Source organism: Cucurbita maxima, unplaced genomic scaffold (genome assembly GCF_002738345.1).
Source record: "Cucurbita maxima cultivar Rimu unplaced genomic scaffold, Cmax_1.0 Cma_Scf00049, whole genome shotgun sequence".
Taxonomy (NCBI): domain Eukaryota; kingdom Viridiplantae; phylum Streptophyta; class Magnoliopsida; order Cucurbitales; family Cucurbitaceae; genus Cucurbita; species Cucurbita maxima.
The window spans coordinates 619,283-639,192 of record NW_019272065.1 but is presented as its reverse complement, the minus strand read 5'-3'; the positions used below and the strand labels follow the sequence as shown (position 1 = coordinate 639,192).

Here is a 19,910-nt window from a genome sequence, read left to right as displayed (position 1 = left end):
GAGGCTTGTTCTTAATTAAGAAACCATGTGAAAAACACAGAAGATGTTGTAATGAATGAAATGACCTTCCAACCAATGGGCACCACCACCACGTCCTCATGTTTTGATCTTTATTTATTGTATTGGAAGAAGAAAAATACCATCTTTTTTGTGTGTGGGAAGTGACATATTTGCTTTCGAGTTGACCTAATTTGGGGGTTTGTTGGGTTGAATTCCGAGCTTTTGAGCTGGTTGAGTTGGCCACGTGAACCAAATAGTGTACATGAACACGAATTTTCTAATGTCTTTGTTACAGTTTAGTTTATCATAAGTATCAATTAGTGGAGCTTTTGAACGGGCTATGTAGATCATTAATAGCATTTTTCTTAAGTTTTCACCGCCGATGTTATTAAAAGTCCTAGAATATGATGGTCGATTTTTTAATGGTCAACAAAAACAATTGAGATTCAATTCTCACTATAGAATATTGGTATGAAAACAATTGGACACGAATATGAACATGAACACGAAAACAATGACAAATAATTTTAGAATAAAGATTAAAGATTTAGATTAGTAGAGACGCTAAAGTACATTACAGTTTAGTTTATCATAAGTATTATATTTAAACTTTTATTACTAGTAAATATCTTGGGTAAATTTCCATTTTTTTTTGTAATTTATTTGAAGATTATAAATAGAGAATTTCACTTGGTTAAAAGCGAGAAGATAAATGTACACTAAAACTTGAACCCAAGAAGAAAAGTAGGCGTAAGATGTCTTGAAGTAGCTCCTAAGTCTTCACGAACATGTTCTTGATCTTCTGAAATGGTGTCCAAATGAGGAGAAAAAGAAGCCTTCGATGGATAAACAATCAAGTGTGGGGCTTTCTCGATCCAGCTTCGAAAGGCTTTAACTTCCTTAACTATCGGCATCGTCATCGAACAAATCGACCCAAAGCTCGAAGAAGAAGAAGAAGAGCTGAAAAGAGAGGGTTGTGTGATGGTGAAGAAGATGAAGGGAAGGCATCAAATATTTATAGACACAAAATTGGTTGTTGTTTTTTTTTTTGAATATTATGGTCTTAGTTTAATATAATGTCAGCACGTTGACATTTCTCACAAATCCGTTGACTATTCCCACGACCACCACTCCTACGTCTTTCCCACGCTATGCAACAAAAGGAGAGAGAGAGAGAGAGAAAGTTAAAAGACATGTATTTTGACTTATAGATGTCTAGAAGCGGGTCAAGTTTTCTCACTTCCGACCTCCTATTTCGTTCACCATTTATTTTTGTGAGGATTGAAGTAACAATTATGAGCAGTAAATTTGTAAGGATGGGATTCCCGACGTTATTTTTTTTTTTTTTTTATATACATGATTTCTATTTTTCAATATAATTTTTATTAAAAAGGTAGTATCACGACCCTATTTAGTCAACCGGGAGAGATCTCTCTCCTATCTCTCCTCCTTTCTATGTTTAACAAGGGTTCTCTATCACGTTTGGGGCGGGTTCCTATAAGGTTAGTAGAAATCTTTAGTTAGAAGTTTTGAAACCTTGATCGATAGATCATACTTTATGTCGGATAAACTATCACGTGTTTTTGGTCAACTTTCACCTATCATATTATATTGGTTATTTATAGTTATTTGTTGTTTTTTTTTTTTTTTTTTTTTTTTTTCTTTTTTAATAGGTTGGAAATGGTGTTTCTACCAAATTATATTTTTATTAATCTCTTTTGACTTTATACGATTCATTAATTTTGAGTTTTGACAAACATTGAAATAATTGTATTAAAAAAAGATTTGATGAATCTATGAATAGTCATACTTTCATATACCTTTTCAAACATCTTCTTATATTTTTCTTCATTTATGTCAAACTAATAAATTATCTCATAAATATCCAAAATATTCACCAAACTACCACCGTGGAAGAATTGTCTTAGTTGAATTCCCAAAAAATAATTTATCCAAATTAAATAGTTGAACCCGTCAAAACTAATTGGTTTGGAGGCTTCTAGAATGAGTATTATCAACAACCAAGTATGATAACGACCATGAAAGCCTTTTCATCTCCATCGTCACCAGATGCAGCTAATTGAATGATCAATGGAGAGTCGTGTTCGTCTAACAATTTCGAAGCGTATTTCTTTTAAACATCATCTCATAGTAAAGCTCTTCACAAGCAATGCAAAGGTGTGTCGTGAGTCCATAACAATGTTGACCATGTCAAGAACGTCTCGAGAGATTTAGCAAAAACATAGAAACTATTTTAACGTTTTACAAAAAAAATGGTCAAAGAAACAGAGAGGATCGAAGGAGGGAAGATTCATGGAGTATATTGAAATCTTTTGAACTATATTGCTTATTCTTATTGTTGTACCTCCAAATACACTTCAATAAGAAACAACAGCGATAGGATTAAACAGAAACAAGTAAGAATGAAGCTCGCTGGACAAAGAAAACCCATTAACGAGGCTCAAATTTTACACCGAACAGTCCTCCTTTCACTTCTGCAAATTAGAATTCTAAGAAGGGATGGCAGAGAGTTAGTGGGAGAGATGGTTAGGAGGCTTCTGCCATTGCAATCCTCTGTTTCTTCTTCCTCTGTAATGGTCTCCAAAGCAGGGGAGAGAGATGGTCTGTTTGGAAGGACAAACAGAGTTGGTGACTTTTCCAAAATTTGAAGCTTTTCTGCCATTGTTTCAGTTGATCAGCCAAAGGGAGGTTTGTTCTGAGAGTAAGTGAAAAGATGGATGAAGATGAGGGAGGGAGTGGTGTTGTTCCTTATAAAAGGATTCAAACCGCGTTGGTCAACAAACCAAGCCATGTAGAAAGTAAATGACTACTTACGCCATCGCTTTCGTCGCATGTGAAAACGATTAAGTTATTTTCCACATACACATGAAAAAGCATAATAAAAAAAGGGACCTTTTTCCAATCATCTTTGGGACTTCTTTTGTTCTATTATGCTTCCTTCTCTTTAGACTATGGAGTCGTATCAGCGTTTTAGAACAGAGATGCAAAGGAATTCAATCGAGAAAAGTAACAAACAAAAGTAAATTAACTTCAACTCACGAACTCGCTCATATTCTAAGCCTTTTGAGTTCATCGGGAATGAAGAGAAATTGGAAGGTTAGATAGTTTTAGTATGATTTATACTGGATAGAAAAATTTAATTTCTGGAAGATCATTCAACATAGAAATCAAGCAAAACACCGCTTAATGTTAGAACTATTTCATGATCATTCTCGCTTCAAGGTTTTCGATTAGATTTCAAAGGCTTTAAATAGTATCAAGAAGAAAGAAATACTAAATTAGTCAACAGAGTTAATGACAGAAGTGTTCTAACTAGTTGATTGTTCATACTTACAACAAAAAATTGAAAGTGTTCTCCAAAAGCTGAGAGCGCCATACAGATATAACGCAGAATCTTGAAATTCAGATATGGACAAGTATACGGCAGATATTTGAACTACTACATATTAAGGAAAATTCTAAAAGAACTAATGGCAGCCAACAGACATATCACTAATAACCATTGATATTCACCTAATATAATTGAGATAACCATTGATATTTATAAGACTTGATTGTCCAGAATGCAGCAAATCAATAGTTCCTAAAGAACAAGATGTTTTCTGAAAATGGTTCTCGGCAAATCGATACAAATCATCAGATCACAATGTAATTCGGAGAATACCAAATTATGAAATGTGTTCCCCTGGGAGTGGCTAAACATTCAAGACCAAAGGGCAAACAAACAACACGAAAACAATGAACATCGTCTGAAGGAAAATTGTGAAAAGAACTAATCTCACCCAAACATACATAAAGAGTAAATCAGTGTTTCACATATTCATCATAGCAAGGAGCCCCAGTTTAAATACAAGAACTACCAACTCTTCAATAGCGCAAAAAGCAAGCCAGAAAAGTGAGTTTTTTTGTAATAAGCTTCTCAAATTGAGTAAATACACAAGCACTTCAAAAATTTTACCTCGAGCCTGCAATGAGAATATGACAAAAGAAAGGAATGAACGCGAAACATACATGCCACACACGTACAAATCAGACAAATAAGTAGAGCTATTGGAGTCTACAGATCCTTCCCATAAAATTATCTTTTAGTAAAACAAATAAACTTTCTACATTTTGCCCCATTTAGGAGAGCCTATACAGCAATGCACACGCTCACTAGCATAATTCAACACGACCTTAAAGACATCTGTAAAAATAATCAAATGGGGTGCAATAATCAGGACCAAACTTAGGAAGATATAGCTAAATGAATAAAAAAGAATAAGGTCTCACGGATGTTTCTGTCTACACTCGGCCGCGTATTTAAGAACAAACAGATCACCCAACACAATACACCTGGAATCTATTGTTTCTAAGAGAGAAATATTATGCTCAGAAGCATAACAAACAATCCATATAATGCTCAATTATAACGAGAACACTTATAAAAGATCAATGAACAACCATAGAATGAAAAAATGGCAACTCTTCCAGACCGAAAACTAATGCCCTGCGCTTATAGATTAAAGAAGTCGTAAAAAAAATTCTCATAAAGTACAACCGGAAATGCAACGATTTGAATAAAAACAGTCTAAACTTCAGATCAAAACGGAACCACAATGCTTCCATCCCCGAAACGAAGCAATATTTCCCACATTAAATAAATCATTGTATCCGGAGATAGTCATTTGAAGGCAATAAAAACAAACACGTTTCAAATCCCAAAACTGAAACTACAAAGTAAGCTCCAATACGAAAAGTTACTCTCAATTCTGGGGAATTTCTACATCCCCATCAGTAATTTCCTGCTGCAAGTCCTTCGGGTCCTTACCATCGACTGTACAACCAACAGAAACGCAAGTACCGAGGATCTCCTTGACGGTTCCACTGAGATCTTTAGCCATAGACCTGGGACTCATAACCCTAGCGATCTCAATCACATCATCAAGCGAGATGTTACCATTGTGCTTGATGTTCTTAGTTTTCTTGCGGTCCCGCTCAGGCTCCTTGAGGGCCTTGATGACCAAAGCAGCAGCTGAGGGAACAACCGAGACCTTGGCTTGACGGTTCTGGACAGTAAGCTTAACAGTAACCCTAAGACCCTTCCATTCCTTAGCCGTCTCCTTAGCAATGTCCTCTCCGATCTTCTTTGGTGAGAGACCTAGAGGACCGATTTTAGGAGCGAGAGAACTGGCCGCTCCGACCTCACCTCCGGTGACTCGGACAAAAACATCGACAACCTGAGAAGGATCGAACTTGGGAGGCATAATTGAATATGGAAAAGAGGCTAATTGGATGCCTGAGTTCAGAGAGGAGACGGGCGGAGGCGGAGGCGGAGGCGAAGATACAAGATCGAAGGCAGAGTAAGGGTTTCAAAGAGCCTATAAAATCTAGGGTTTTACAGATTGCGTGGGAGTTGTGAAATTACTCATTTCTCCTCCCTTCTCCCGGACTTTTTCTTGCCTTTTGGGCCTTTGGGCTTTTGGGCCCATTGGTCCTTTTTCTCCCGACTTTCACATTCTATTCTGAAGTATTTAAATATTTGAGGGGAAAAATAAACAATTTCTTATATTGACTTTTACTTCAAAATTTTGAATTTTCGTTTTAAAAAATAGTTTTTAAAAATGTTTTCATATGCATTTAATAAATTATAAAGCTTAGATATAATATAAATTTATAGGATTTAAAGAAAAAAAACATTACAGTAAATATTTTTATTAAAACCTGCTATCTTTAACAAAATTATTTAGTAAATTTTTTTTTTAACAGATGGTAAAAATTGCCATATTTAAATTAGGGTTAAGTTGGAAAAAATTGAATTTCTTTTATAAAAACGGGTATAATTTTCATGCTATGAAGACATTCAATTTAATTTAGCTTATTAAGATGTTGACGTCAATATTGTCGATGTTGACCTATCTTGGATGGTTGACTGTAAGCGTTGCATCATTCACTCTAGTCTTGGTCGATGTTGTAACATTAAGCATTGTTTTCCCAATGAGATTTTACCTTTTTTTTTGGCCTCATTTAGCAACCACCGCTAGTAAATGTCCCAATGAGATTGGGTTTCGTGTTTCCTCTCAATGGTTTAAAACGTATCTATTAGAGAGATATTTTCACATCCTTACAACGAACGTTTGGTTTCCCTCTTCAAATGATATGGCATCTCTCATTTTGGCATAAGAAAACCTCAAAATTCATTTCATCCAAAAACATAACATTATGTTGTTGAACATCTAGGGGTAGTGGCACAGTTGGTTTGTGTGTATGTTTCATAGCTTTGAGTTATCTTGAGGTCGAGAGTTTGAGCCTCTCTCACTTTCGTTGTTTGTTCATTCGATTTAAATGTGAGGTCTCCTTGGGGCCTTTAGTGGACTTTGATCGACATGGGTAATAAGCCCCATCGAAAGCCTTTGGCCACTTTTTCTATTATTTTTAATTTCTTCCAAAAATATAACATTTTGGTGTTGAACATCCAGGGGTGGTGGCGCAGTTGGTTAGCGCGTAGGTCTCATAGCTTCGAGTTATCCTGAGGTCAAGAGTTCGAGCCTCTCTCACCCCTATTTTTTTTTCGTTCGTTGTTGGTTCATTAAATTGAAATGTAAGGTCTCTTTTTGGGCCTTTAATGGGCTAATAAGGCCCATCGAAAGCCTTTGGCCACTTTTTCTATTATTTTTCATTTCTTCCAAAAATATAACATTTTGGTGTTGAACATGGGGTGGTGGTGCAGTTGGCTAGCGCGTAGGTCTCATAGCTTATATTTGGTGTTGAACTTGGGGTGGTGGTGCAAGGCTAGCGCGTAGGTCTCATAGCTTATATTTGGTGTTGAACTTGGGGTGGTGGTGCAGTTGGCTAGCGCGTAGGTCTCATAGCTTCGTGTTATCTTGAGGTCGAGAGTTTGAGACCTTTTGGACCTTTAATGGGATTTGCTCGACATGAGGAATAAGGCCCATCAATAGCCTTTTGTCACTTTTCTATTATTTTTCATTTCTTCACCAAAAAAAAAAAAAAAAAAAAAAAAAAAAAAAAAACATTGATTCATATCATTTTGGTTGTGTTATATCAAAAAGTAAGAGGGTAAGGTACCATAAAAGACATAGGTTTGAATTTCTCAATTCCTTGTTGGAGTTGGACCTGTAAAAGGAAGAAAAATAACCTGATAGTATTAGTTTAGGGTACGGGTCGAGCTATCTAGTTCAGTCGTATCGGTCTTGAGTTCGTGTAGGAATCTTGTGAGGGTTTGCACAAATGCTTCATCATCGTTACAATTTTGTTGAGAATCTGAAGTTGGTTGAGTCACGGTGGTTGACAAATTATTGTCTGAGTTCTGTAACAATTAAAAAAACTTAACGAATAATTCAAAATTTTCCTTAAGAAAAGTGATACTAAAATGGCGAAGAAACTAAAACAAAACAATTATCGAATAAAACCTAAATAAATTAAGGTCGAAGAAAGCTCTTACAGAAAACATTCGTCGTCGTTTTGACAGTCTCATTGCCTTCTTCTTGTTGTCCATCATCTCAACCAATTGATCAAACTAAATCATATAGATACACGAATGTAAAGATTATCGAAGGCTTTATATGAAAATAATACATGACCTAAGAAAACAAGAACAAGTGAGGATGATTTTATTTCTTGGTACCTGTTTCACAATTATTTGGTATTTCCTTGCACATTCATACAGTCTTCTTTCATCATCAACACTCGACATTCTTCTGAAACTTCTCTAAATCTCTGTCTCTCTATCTCTGAAACTTGGACAAATTTAAGGTAATTTTATAGGTATAGATGCAAGGGTGGCAAGAAAATTGCATGATGTTAACCTCGAGATAGAGAAATGAAGAACTGACCGTTACTCACCGACCTTTAGCAGAAACATGGAGAAAAGAACAATATCACTCGTTTTTTCTGATCCAAATTCTTCTTTCCCACGCAAAGGTGAGTTCGTAGAGGATAGATATCTCGTGAAGAAAGTCGTACCAATTCAAAAAAATCATTCGATGAAACTTTCACGTGAATGTTTCTTAATAACTGTTAGATGTAAATTTGGAAACCTAGAATTCGAGGAACGTTCGTTGCTTTTCTCTTATACTTTGACGGTCAACAACATTAAATAATGGCTCCACCAACCTCTTCAAAACCCTAATTTATTAGAGAGATATAGAGATTGGTAATCACTAACTACTTGCCATATTATATAACTTTTACTTTATGGGAAAATGAAACGATGAATGGTCGCCTGTAACTGAAAGTGTAATTTGATTTTGATTGGTTTGTTCAATGTTTTTGTTATTTTCTTCTATTTAAATGATTGGTTTTCATTTGTTGCTAAAGTCGATTGGTAAACTTGAACCGAGCTATGTGTTGGTGTCGTTTTTATTTAAAGAGCAATTATTCTTAGTTAATGGCCGATCCATAGTTTTTGTTCTTGGAGGTTTATTGAAATAACCCAAGCCCAGAATTTGGAATTGGCATTCCCTATGACATGATCCAACATGAGTTCTTCGAGGACGTCTTGTCTTCACGTGATCTTAGGAAATTTCTAAAATATTACCCAACATAAAGTTGCTCTAAATAAAACATACTTAACCAAAGTTCTTAGGAGTGAGTCGCCGAAAAGGAAAATGCACCTAATTTATATAGATAGTGACTTTGAGTCCTTTTAAGTCTTTCTTAATTATCTTATTTTCAAGATTACTCTCTTTTGGATGTGATCTCGATTCGTTTATATGCCCCTCATTTACTCGAGTGTCACATTGAATTAAATTTCACTAAAGTTTGGGATCTTCATCATGTACCTCTTAGAGTTAATCCTCATCCACTTGACAATTTACCATTGTTAAGTTTAGAGCGAGTGAAATTCATCATTACCTCGTAAGGGCGTCGAGACCATAGCATGTTACATAAAATGCCACCGTTCTAAGGATGGAGTCGATCTTTCTTTTCTAATCTTGGGTATTTCATATGTTGCTAAAAGAAAGAACCAATGATGAACATTCTTGAATGGAGATGTTTAAAAATAAAATCTTATTCACTTTGTTCGTTTGACAATTTCAGATATATAATCATACATAATAAACAAACAAGCAATCAATATCAATCAAAGCATCAATTAAATCAATATTAAAGAAGAGCATCGAATACTTGGATTAAGAAGATTGCACTATGGTCCTAAGCACCAGACTTACAATCAAACTTGAACCGATACTTAAATCAATAACACTAACTTTGGTCATTCACCATGTAATATAAGCGAAAATTCGACATGGTTTGATTATTACAAAAGTTCATGGAATAGTCAAACAAAAATTCTCAAAAAGTATCTAAGAATCTAAATATAAAACATGAGATTTATTTGCTCTAGAGAAAGCGAGAAATTTATATGGATCATGCTAGCATTAAATCGTTGCCCTTATAAATTATATATAAACAAAAAAATAACTAGTAAGCTAGGCAAGGTAGGGTCATGACGTTGTTATGAAAGGGGGAGCATGCACATGTTTAGAGCGTTTAGACCCTGAGAGCGTTGAGCAAGAGAGTCGAGGAAATTACTCCAGCGTCGAGACGGTACCTACACAGATGATTTGGCTTGAAAGTTTTCAGCACGAGCATTGAGACGCTATCATGTTTGATCTTCATCTTCTACTAAGTCCAATTGGCTCCTTTTAATCTCGATTCTTTTGAAACTCTCCAATTTGCTTCAGATTAGTCGATTCCTAGAAAAACAAACGCATGAAAGTATTGGGATTAGCATCAATTGTGGTCTATAAATGACACAGTTTAGATGCTATCATAGATATTGAGCTTGTGCCATATATTTCGGCATTGAAGTAAACAAGTTGGATGAAAAAAATTTCATCTCTCAAAACGATATGCCGATCTTCAATTCTAAACCTGCCACAAGTCCATTTGAAATTGGGACAAAATTGTCAAAATATGAAGGATACCTGGTGAGTCAGAATGGATATCTCTTGAAAGATGAAATGATTACTCATAAGGGGAGAAAATGAACCTCACGGACCAGTTTTTCAATAATCTTGGTCTATCTAAAACATTCAATCAAGAACTGGCCCCTTGCTCGTGTAAGAACATTGGTGGCCTTTCAAATATTTGGAAATACCAATGGAGTTCGAGAATTCCAAAAAGAAATGACGGTTTGACGATCCGAGTATCATTTAATAGACAACCATTACCATCTCAAAAGTCGATGCTTTGGAAAACCAAACCAGAAATTGACGTAGCATACAAGACCGACACTATTGACCTCCTAATACTCCAAACTAGAGAGGTACATCCCTAGTTTTCTCATGTTGTAACCATAGAACCTCCATATGAGAACGTAAGTGAAATGGCCAAAGCCCCACCACTAGCAGATATCATTCTCTTTGGACTTTCCCTTTCGGGCTTCCCCACAAGATTTTTAGGCAGAGGTTTTCCTCCCCAGTCGATGTGGGATCTCATAATCCACCCACCTTCGAGGCCCAACGTCCTCATTGACACTCGTTCCCTTCTCCAACCGATGTGGGACCCTCTAATCCACCCCCTTCAATACCCAGCGTCCTTGCTTGCACACTGCCTCATGTCCATCTTCCTTCGAGACTCAGCCTTCTCGCTGGCACATCATCCAATGTCTAGCTCTGATACCATTTGTAACAGCCCAAGTCCACCACTAGCAGACATTGTCCTCTTTGGGCTTTCCCTTCCAGGCTTCCCCTCAAGGTTTTAAAACACGTATGATATGGAAAGGTTTCCACACCCTTATAAAGAATGTTTCGTTCTCCTCTCTAGCTGATGTCTCACAGTAAGAAACAGATTGAAACATCCCAGCATGTCACCACCAGGAACATATAACAAGTACATATACATATTTCTTGTTAAAACGAAGTGGTTTTACTCACTAATTACTGTCTCAATTCTCAATCAAACAGCAAAAATCTACATATGTGCATCAAAATTTCCAAATTCGTTCAGTATAATTTAGAAACAAAAAAAAAAAAAAAGTAGTTGTTGAAAGAAAACTAAAAAGAAGAAACTATCTCGCTATGGAACCTCACCGGGAAGCCAATGACCAAAAGTTCAAAAGAAATGAAGGTGAAACAGCAAACCAGCTAATGAAGGCCATTGCAGTGGCGGACTCGAACTGTGCACAGTGGTTCAGGCCACACTTGTCAAGATCATTGCCTATGAGAACAGTAATCCCAGCTGATGAACATGCAGCAGAAAATGTAAGGGTGGATGTCACCTGCAGGGGACACAGTTCCCTATTTCTATTAACAATTACAAATACCAACAAAAGAAGTTTAATAAAATAAAGTTATATTAGTTTTTATGATAAAAACATCAATTGAAATAAACATAATTATATTATGTTATGTTATGGTTACCAAAAAGTATTTATCAGAATAAGGTATCAATATCAGGCTCATTCCTTCCAAATGGTAGACTCGTGATTCCAATGGGATGCTCATACTTACAAATCACAAATAGGAACATCAAACAATGAAACAAGAAGTTTCACCTCGATTCTCATTCTTCCAAACCATACATAATCTTAGTTTCAAATCAAACTAAACGTCAATCTCAGACTCTGCAACCTATTCGATGAGAATTATGCGACTTTAACAAGCTCCTGGATTGCACATGACATATCAGACTACAAATAGAAGATGCATACAGTTCGACTAAGTGTCGTTGGAAGTATCACATGCAAAATATTCTTACCGCATCACCGACAATGAACAAACCAACCATTGTGCAGTTCCGCAAGCTTCGCCTAACTAATAAGGCATATGCATCAACTATTGCCAATGAAAAGCTCCACAAGCATTGTAATCCAACAGAAGCAACAAGATATCTGACAGGAAATGAGAGGATCAAACATATAGGACATCCTAACATCACAAATTTTAACAAGGAATAATATTATCCAACAAAACAAACTTCTTTTATTGGTATCGCCATCAACAGAGTTTAAGGTTCATCGGCAAATATAATGGACAAAGCACACAAAAACAAAACAATTGTACTTGAGCAAAATCTTCAGCAAGAAAAGACGAAGAAACACGCATTTTCAAGTTCAACAATAGCTTCTCTTTTTCCCACTAGAAACGTGAAAGGTTTTTTCATTCTTCACGGATAAAATATTCCGAACGACGTCCAAATCACGCTAAATCCGTCTTAATTTAATCAACATTCTTATTTCAGTTCATTGACTCATAAACGCGCGAAGCGAATATTTGAAGATAATCACAATCGCAACATCAAACAAAATTACACAGAACCAAATACAATGAGACAAAAATTCAAGAATTACGTACCGAAACGCCGTGACGGAGGGAAAATCACTGGTAGTGGCCATAACACAAAGAGAAACTGCAGCAAATATGAACTGAAGAAGACGGAGAGCAAGTCCACCAAGTGTACCAGGCATGCCCTGCACATCTTTCATCCTCCCTCTCGGCGCATTGTGCACCGCTCCTTCCGTTACCGGTGGCACCTCCACTGGATGCACAGCCGGCCGGCTCACGTTCATCTCGCTCTACAAAAGCTCGTTTACATTCACACCATAATCCAGAACCCTAATCAGTCATAGCTGAGCCAGTACAGCAAATTTAGCTTCTCAGTTGAAGGCCGAAGGTTCCTGAGCAAAAGGAAGATCCAAAGTCCATGAATTCATTATCTTCTCCATCTCAAATAGACACAGCTCGCCACCACTTCAGTAACAGAGCAGCGAGTAGCTCCGAAAAGGTAAAGCTGCAAATACAAGAAGGAAGGACATTCGAGTATGGGCCGACCCATTTCTAATTTGTCAAAGCCCATTGGGCTTTTAATTTGAATGGCCCATTCAGATCTCATTATGGGCCATTCTTAAATTTCCATTTATTGCTTTAACTTTTAAATTTTGTTATCTATTTTGAAATTAAATAAAAATAAATCCCTTATTTATTTATTTTTTGTTAAATTTTAAAATAAAAAATTACGTGGAAATATATTAAATTTTTAAAAGTAATCAATATTTGGCAATAATATATTATTTAATTTTTTAAAAAAATACAATTGTAACTTAACAAAGTAAACAAAATTCCAAAAGAAAAAAAGAAAAGTAAATACGACATGTCGCTTTACGAGTAACGAAGGAGGTAAGTGTCGGGATAGTTATATGTTGGGATGTCGGTCGAGACTCGTGAGTTGGCAGCAAAATGTGGGGCCTACCGCACGGGTGATGTTTCAGAATGCCATTAAAAATAATATAACAATGTCATTTTCCATCTCCATCTTTTATTATTATTTTTAAATAATAATAATAATAAATTTTAACATTATTTTGTCTAACGTCAATTTCACCAAAACCATACAAAACAGCTCATAAATATGGTTGTTGGTTGTTTTTTTTTTCTTCCCTCCAAAAAAAAAAAAAAAAAAAAAAAAAAATTAAAAACTTTTTTTATTTTTCTCCTGTCACAAACAGAATCTTAATACATAACAGCTCAAGTCCACCACTAGTAAATAGTGTCTGTTTTAGCTCGTTACGCATCACCATCAGCTTTCTATAGGGAGAGGTTCCCACACCCATATAAGAAATGTTTCGTTCTTCTCTCCAATCAATATGAGATCTCACAAAATATAGTTAAAAAAGGTCGAGTATTATACGAGAACGCAAGAACCTTTCAATTTCTCACCGTCAATAGACAAAAATGTGACATACGTGGGATCATCATTCATAATTCCGACTACGAAGGAACTGTCGGACTAATTTTTTTTTTTTTTTTTAAAGGAATCAACAATAAAACATGAAATTATTAATAAAATAATTAATGGAGTAGACAACATCATGTAGTAATTAAAAGGGTGAAAATGACATAAAAGAAAAGAGTCCAAAAGGTGGAGGGTATGGTGACATTAGGTGGCCCTTGGAATAGGACATGTCCAACTTTGTACTTAGCATTACATTAATATAGACCAAGAATTACACATTAAAGGAAAATTAAAACTTTTATTTTCCCTTCCCATTTTTTTATTTTCAAACAAATTAATTATTCTAACTTTATAAATATATTTATTACAAAGGAATATTTTTAATTATGAAAAAAAAAAATGAGAAGGAGATATGTAAGCCATGTGCCATTTTTAGCACAAAAGGAATACACTCAATTCATTAGGTTATTATATCCACTAGCAATTATTTATAGAATATAATGCTTCATTTATTGATGATATATATAATTAATTTAATATTTGAGTTTTATGAATTTTTAATTATTAATGTGGCGTGAATAATTACGATTTTTTTAAATAATTTTTAAAAAATAACTTGACAATCCAACCCAAAATTTCAAGTTGGTTCAAAAGATTTTTCCAACTCGTCCTGTGTAACAATCCAAGTCCACCGCTAGTAAATGTTGTTTGCTTTCGCTCGAATCACACAATTCACTCTCTTTGAGAGCACAATATCTTCGCTGGAACATTGCCCAATGCCTGACTGTATACCATTTGTAACAGCCTCAAACTTATCACTAGTAGATATTGTTCGCTTTAGTCCAGATCTCACAATCCACTCCCTTGGCGGCCTAGCGTCCTCACCGGCACACTACTCGATGTCTGACTCTTATGCCATTTGTAACAGGCAAAACCCACCGCTAGTAAATATTGTCCATTTTGGCCTATTGTATATCGTCGTTAGTCTCATGATTTTAAAATGCGTCTGTCAGGGAGGTTTCCACACCTTAAATGTTTATGTAAGATTTCACATTGGTTGGAGAGAAGAACATAACATTCCTTTATACGAATGTAGAAATCTTTCTCTAATATACGCGCTTAAAATTTGAGGGGAAGCTCGAAAGAAAAAGATAAAAGAAGATAATATATGCTAGAGATGAGATCGAAAAAAAAAACCCTATATTGAAAGGGCATTAATTAATTGTAGGGTTAGTCATGGAATTTGCCTGGTTTGGGGGACTTGGATGTCTCAAAAACCCTAAAAACTAAGAGAAGATGAGGCATTTATTAAGACGTAAGGCTAAAGCAAACTAAACCCTAATGAGACACACACATGTTTTCATGGTTGTCTCTGTGTTTTAATGCTATTCCCGGAAACGCCGCCGTATTTGGTGGAATAAATATATAACTGAAAACAAAGGGAACATTATTTTATTCATTGCTTTTTATAATTTGAACAAAACTACTTAGTAGATAATACATATTTTATATTATTAATTTATTTTTATTATATATTTAAAAACTATATAAGAAATCGTTTCCAACCAAAAAAAGGTAAGAAAAGATTTATTCTGCTATTAATTTAACGAAACGGAGAATGAAGATTATATTATCTATGCTTGTCTCGGTTTCTAAGACTAAAAGAGGCAACATCTCTAATCGAGAGGGTTCGACAACTACCCGTTACCTGCCTGCCCGCCTGCCCGCCTGCCCGCCTGCCCGCCTATTATTTACGGTCAAAGGCAAGCCATGATAACGTAAAACCAAAGCCAAACAGTCCGCTCAACGAAACGCCGCGACACAAGCAGCGAGACATCCCCCCTTGTAAGAGATGACGTCATCCACACGTGAATTTTAATGAATCCTCGCCACGTAAGCTTTCCAATGGTCCCACACTCTCACGTGTGCCATTACTCCTTTCCGCTTCGAACTACGCCACCTCAGCAAAATATATGTTTTTTTTTTTTAATTTTATTTAACAAATTTGTTTGTTTATTCGAAATTAAAACCAAATATTAGTTTTGACTTTTATGTTTCCCTTACAAAATTGATGACGATCCTCAATCCCTAGACCCCACAAATTATATTTTAATCTTTAATTATTACAAATAATTAATCCCCACACATGCCACACGTGACCAACACTTTTCTCTACAAACTTTATAAGTTCTAAATTCATTGGTACTAAACATACCACTGTAGCCACCTGCTCGTGTCTCGAGATACTTCTTTAAACTACATAAACTCAACGGTTCAAAACTGTTGGTCACGTTATAGCGGTTTCACTCTCAATAACCAAACTAAATCTAGGAAAAGCTCACCATTGTTTTGAGGGAAGGAAAGCGTAGTTGACAAGCCACTTCGAAGAGGTGACTAGACTACCGTGCTTGTTGAGCCATTTCCCCTCTTTCTTGTGGTAGTCTCGCTGCAACATCTGATCATTCATCCCGTCTCATCTTTCTTTGGCTATACTTGTATGTAGCAAGCCATGTTAGTACAGTAAGCATGCAAGTTTTCCTTCATATGACTCGTTCGTGCTTTTCGAGACGCTGCCTATAACTCAACATGGGAGAAGGGGGCGAAACTGCACACTTTCGTGTTCAGAGCGGACACATTGTCCGAGTGAACAGACATACGAAAACTCGTTTAAGTTATTATATCATATTTCATCCTTACAAACACACAGTTCATATACTTTGAAACCACTTCCATTAACATTAAGAACTAAAATCACCTAAAAAAAGGAACCCAAAAAGAAACCCCACAAAGTTCATCACAGAACAAGAGGATGTAAGAAACTTCCAAAATTCAAACATCCCCTCTTTCCTTCCATAAGTTGGATTGGGAAAAGAAAATAAAAATTAAAACTTTTCAATTTCAAAGGAAAACGACATTATGATCTTTAGCAGCTCCCAGATTTGCAACAGACAAAGGTCAGCAGGGAAAACGAAGAACCTGATATTCACCAGCTATACACTTGAAAATCACTTCCTCTAACCTCCTACATTGTTACTTCCTGAATCTGTTAGAATTGTCAATCTTCTTGCCGTCTTGATGAACTCGCTGTAATCGAAACCGACATGTTAATCACCGAGAGACAGTAGTGATTCAATGTTGCAGAAGGAAGCAGAATCATACCTGAATTGTTCGTCGCCGACGTGCTTGACAGCACCGGAGATATCCCGGTACAAGACATGGTTCAACATCTCTGAGTTATCGATGCCGAACATGTTTCCGAGTTTTCTGTACAATTCTTCATAGGACCCAACTGAAGAAAGATCGAGGGTGCGACCGACGTCTTCTGATTCCATGAAGACTTTACAGTGGCCAGTATCCAAGTTAGGCTCGACATCTTGGCGATTGTCCTTGTACCATTGGAAATTTTCGCAAGACGAGCGTTCTGGTAGACCTTGTTGATGTAGTGCAGATCCAGAACCGTTTCCATCCGACGAACTGTTTCCAGTACCAACTGGAGAAACGGTATCACCAGAACAGCTTTGAGACATCTGCAATTCGGTTAGTATGGGTCTGCCGAAAAGTATTAGCTGTGGAGTCTTTACGTTGTCGAATTTCTTCGACGTTTGAGTAGAATGCGCCATGGTTAGCAAGCAAGATACATTTTCACTCATACTTGGCTTTTCAGTCATTGCATTACCAGAAAGTCTAGTTGATCTAGCAGCTGGATCCAGTGATCGATAACGAATCGGAAACAGACCCGACTGCAGTTTACTGAGATGAAAATCCGACAAGGATAGACCAAAATGAGCATGCCTGGCTCCCTGCATGCCAGCAGGGTTGTTGTCCGGAGGACAACCGAAGGGGCTGCCTGGCCCATGGAGATAACTCGCGAACGGCGACATAGAAGGCTTGTTATCGAGGGGGAAATCAGGGTGTTGTGGATATCTGAACTTTTTCCTTGGAGGTGAGAACGGGGCAAGATGAATCGGAGATATGTTTGATACCAATTCGACCAACCACGGGCTAACACGTTTCACATTCTGAAGTAAATCGGGCTCGTCCCAAGTAACCTGGACAGTATATGGTATAAGCAAACAAGACCGAAACGATTCATGGAAGATCACCAACTAAATGAACTATTTTGGTAAGTTATAAGCATTGAACGATCCTAACAAGCAATGAGCTTATAAACAACAATGTTTCATATACATTTGATGATTTGTAATGGATGCATATAAGATAAAAAGAACAGTGATTTACCTGTAGAAGCCTCCATGGTGATTCAGGCCAGCGCAGTGGGTCGGCGGCCTGAACGGTGTTTATGGTACCCATGAACCAGCTTATCCGCAAAGAGTCCTCGGTTTCGAACGCCATCTTGAACCGCATACCCGAGCACCACCGGATCTGCAATGCTGCTTTCACCAGCCCTGCCTTGACACAGAACTCAGGAGTACTAGCTCTTGGATAGTATACTATTTCAAAGGGCTGCCCATTTGCAGCAAGTGTAGCAGCCTCAATGACTGATTCAGCCTTCACTTTCCCTTTTCCATTAGTCCTGTTCACTCTGTTTTCATCTTCCCTCAAGAACGTTGAGAAAGCTCCATAAGGCACAGCACAGTTCCCACCTGCTGGATTCCATCCACACGGCGGTTCCGGTCCATCTCCAATTCCTCTCTTCGCTCGTCTAATCCCGACGCAGAGATCTCCATTTTCAGCCCTCAAGAACACAATGGAATCACCAGCCACAAGCTTCTTATGGTTAACAAACGTACTCCATCCCGTCGTTAAAAGATGTCGCCGAGGCGTCCCACGGTAAATGTGTCTGAATTTCCATGTCTCCCCATGAACATCCTTAGCAAGAATCGTCTGAACCGGCGGATCGGCCGAGTAATCCAACCGAGGGAAGATCGTTTCAGCACAATACCTCGGAACAGAGAAACCCCCACCATTGTTAGCATCAGATTGAGTCAATGTCTTTGCAAACGAAGTTGGCTTATCCTGTTCAGACCCATTAAGCCTTCCAATACCATCATCTTCAAACTCTAGTTCACTTCCATTAATGGGAATCAACCTGAGTTTAGCAAAGACCTCATCCGTGTCGGGATCGGCAAGGAACTTGATAGCAGAAACTCTACAAAGGGTATATGGAGGAACCTTAGAACAGTTCCTGAAATCAACTGGCGCACAAGCATGCTCGGCATGACCTTGAGGAAAATAGAAAACCCTGGCGTTCACCGGCGGCATTTGAACCATTCCTCCAGCACAAGCATGCCATAGCTGAGGATCTAAGCATTTCTCCATATCTTTCACTTTCTCTTTCGAATCCATAAACGTAATCATCTCAATTCAAGGAACCCAGAAACTGAATTCCAAAATCCTCAGAAACAGAACATTGCAGAACGAAAAACAGAGGAATGGGTCTCCAAAATCTCCATAATCATATCAAAATTTCCCAATTTCCACCAAATTCAAAGGGACTCACCAGCAGATTCTTCGGCATGGTTTGACCACTCCAAACCCATAAACTCAAATTGGGTCAATCAAACAAAAAAAAAAAACCCAGAATCCGTCTCGAAACTCGAACAGAATCACAAGATCACACACACCCTGATCGACAGCGGCTAGGAAACCCAAAACCCAAGTGGGAATTGGTGGAAAGAGGAGAAAAGTGAAATGAAAACCCTACAAAGACGAAAGAGGGAAGAAGGGGAATTGGGAAATTGGGAAATTAGAGAAAGTAGAAGGCAAGGGCGTCGTATTGTTCGTCTGATTCTTCGTCTGTGTTGTTGTTCAGAGATTGAATGAGTGAGTGGATGGCCGACATAGAAGCAGATAAAAAGCCGTAGACACTCACAGACAGAGCACAGAGAAGAGGAGAGAGAGAGAGAAAGAGAGAGAAAGGGACAGGTTTTGGATCATCAGATCATGCAAGCGTCCAAAAGCAGAGAGCAGGAGTAAAAAAAAACATATAAATTTGTAGAAAAAGAAGATAATATAAAGGGATTTCTTACCTTTTCTTTGGATCTGAAGAAAACAGTGAAGAGTGTATCTCCAGGAGCCACCAACACAACAAAGATCTTTATCCTCCCTTTTCTTTTTTCCCTCTTTATTATTTTATTAATTTCCCAAATTCTCTTCTCCCTCTTTTTAATTTTTTAGGGTTTAATGTTAACCGACTGTAGACATGGGTTCGATGTAGTTTGAATGACATTAATCCAAAACAAGATTTTCGA

At 37.1% G+C, this 19,910-nt stretch overlaps 4 protein-coding genes and 1 non-coding gene across 6 annotated transcripts; 1 reads left to right on the top strand and 4 right to left on the bottom strand.

Moving 5' to 3' along the window:
• Positions 1-4,497: 4,497 nt before the first annotated feature.
• Positions 4,498-5,398, bottom strand: LOC111471188 (60S ribosomal protein L12-1). Its single transcript, XM_023116888.1, has one exon. The coding sequence runs from the start codon at positions 5,265-5,267 to the stop codon at positions 4,767-4,769; it is 501 nt and encodes a 166-aa protein (XP_022972656.1). The 5' UTR covers positions 5,268-5,398; the 3' UTR covers positions 4,498-4,766.
• A 1,080-nt stretch (positions 5,399-6,478) lies between these two features.
• Positions 6,479-6,562, top strand: TRNAM-CAU. Its single transcript is given in 2 exon segments — positions 6,479-6,516; positions 6,527-6,562. It is a non-coding gene; the product is annotated as a tRNA-Met (tRNA).
• A 521-nt stretch (positions 6,563-7,083) lies between these two features.
• On the bottom strand, positions 7,084-7,784 carry LOC111471189. The gene is made up of 3 exons (XM_023116889.1): positions 7,646-7,784; positions 7,463-7,537; positions 7,084-7,327 (listed from the first exon to the last, which is right to left on the bottom strand). The coding sequence occupies exons 1-3, from the start codon at positions 7,712-7,714 to the stop codon at positions 7,166-7,168; spliced, it is 306 nt and encodes a 101-aa protein (XP_022972657.1). The 5' UTR covers positions 7,715-7,784; the 3' UTR covers positions 7,084-7,165.
• A 1,426-nt stretch (positions 7,785-9,210) lies between these two features.
• LOC111471187 (CASP-like protein 5A2) lies at positions 9,211-12,753 on the bottom strand. 2 transcript variants are annotated; one of them, XM_023116886.1, is made up of 4 exons: positions 12,321-12,753; positions 11,725-11,857; positions 11,058-11,245; positions 9,211-9,719 (listed from the first exon to the last, which is right to left on the bottom strand). In XM_023116886.1, the coding sequence occupies exons 1-4, from the start codon at positions 12,533-12,535 to the stop codon at positions 9,704-9,706; spliced, it is 552 nt and encodes a 183-aa protein (XP_022972654.1). In that variant the 5' UTR covers positions 12,536-12,753; the 3' UTR covers positions 9,211-9,703. The 2 variants fall into 2 exon arrangements, with proteins under 2 accessions (XP_022972654.1, XP_022972655.1); XM_023116887.1 differs by having other exon boundaries at positions 11,109-11,245.
• Positions 12,754-16,390: 3,637 nt separating this feature from the next.
• LOC111471182 (auxin response factor 18-like) lies at positions 16,391-19,769 on the bottom strand. Its single transcript, XM_023116879.1, has 3 exons — positions 17,938-19,769; positions 16,858-17,747; positions 16,391-16,782 (listed from the first exon to the last, which is right to left on the bottom strand). The coding sequence occupies exons 1-3, from the start codon at positions 19,015-19,017 to the stop codon at positions 16,713-16,715; spliced, it is 2,040 nt and encodes a 679-aa protein (XP_022972647.1). The 5' UTR covers positions 19,018-19,769; the 3' UTR covers positions 16,391-16,712.
• Positions 19,770-19,910: the final 141 nt, after the last annotated feature.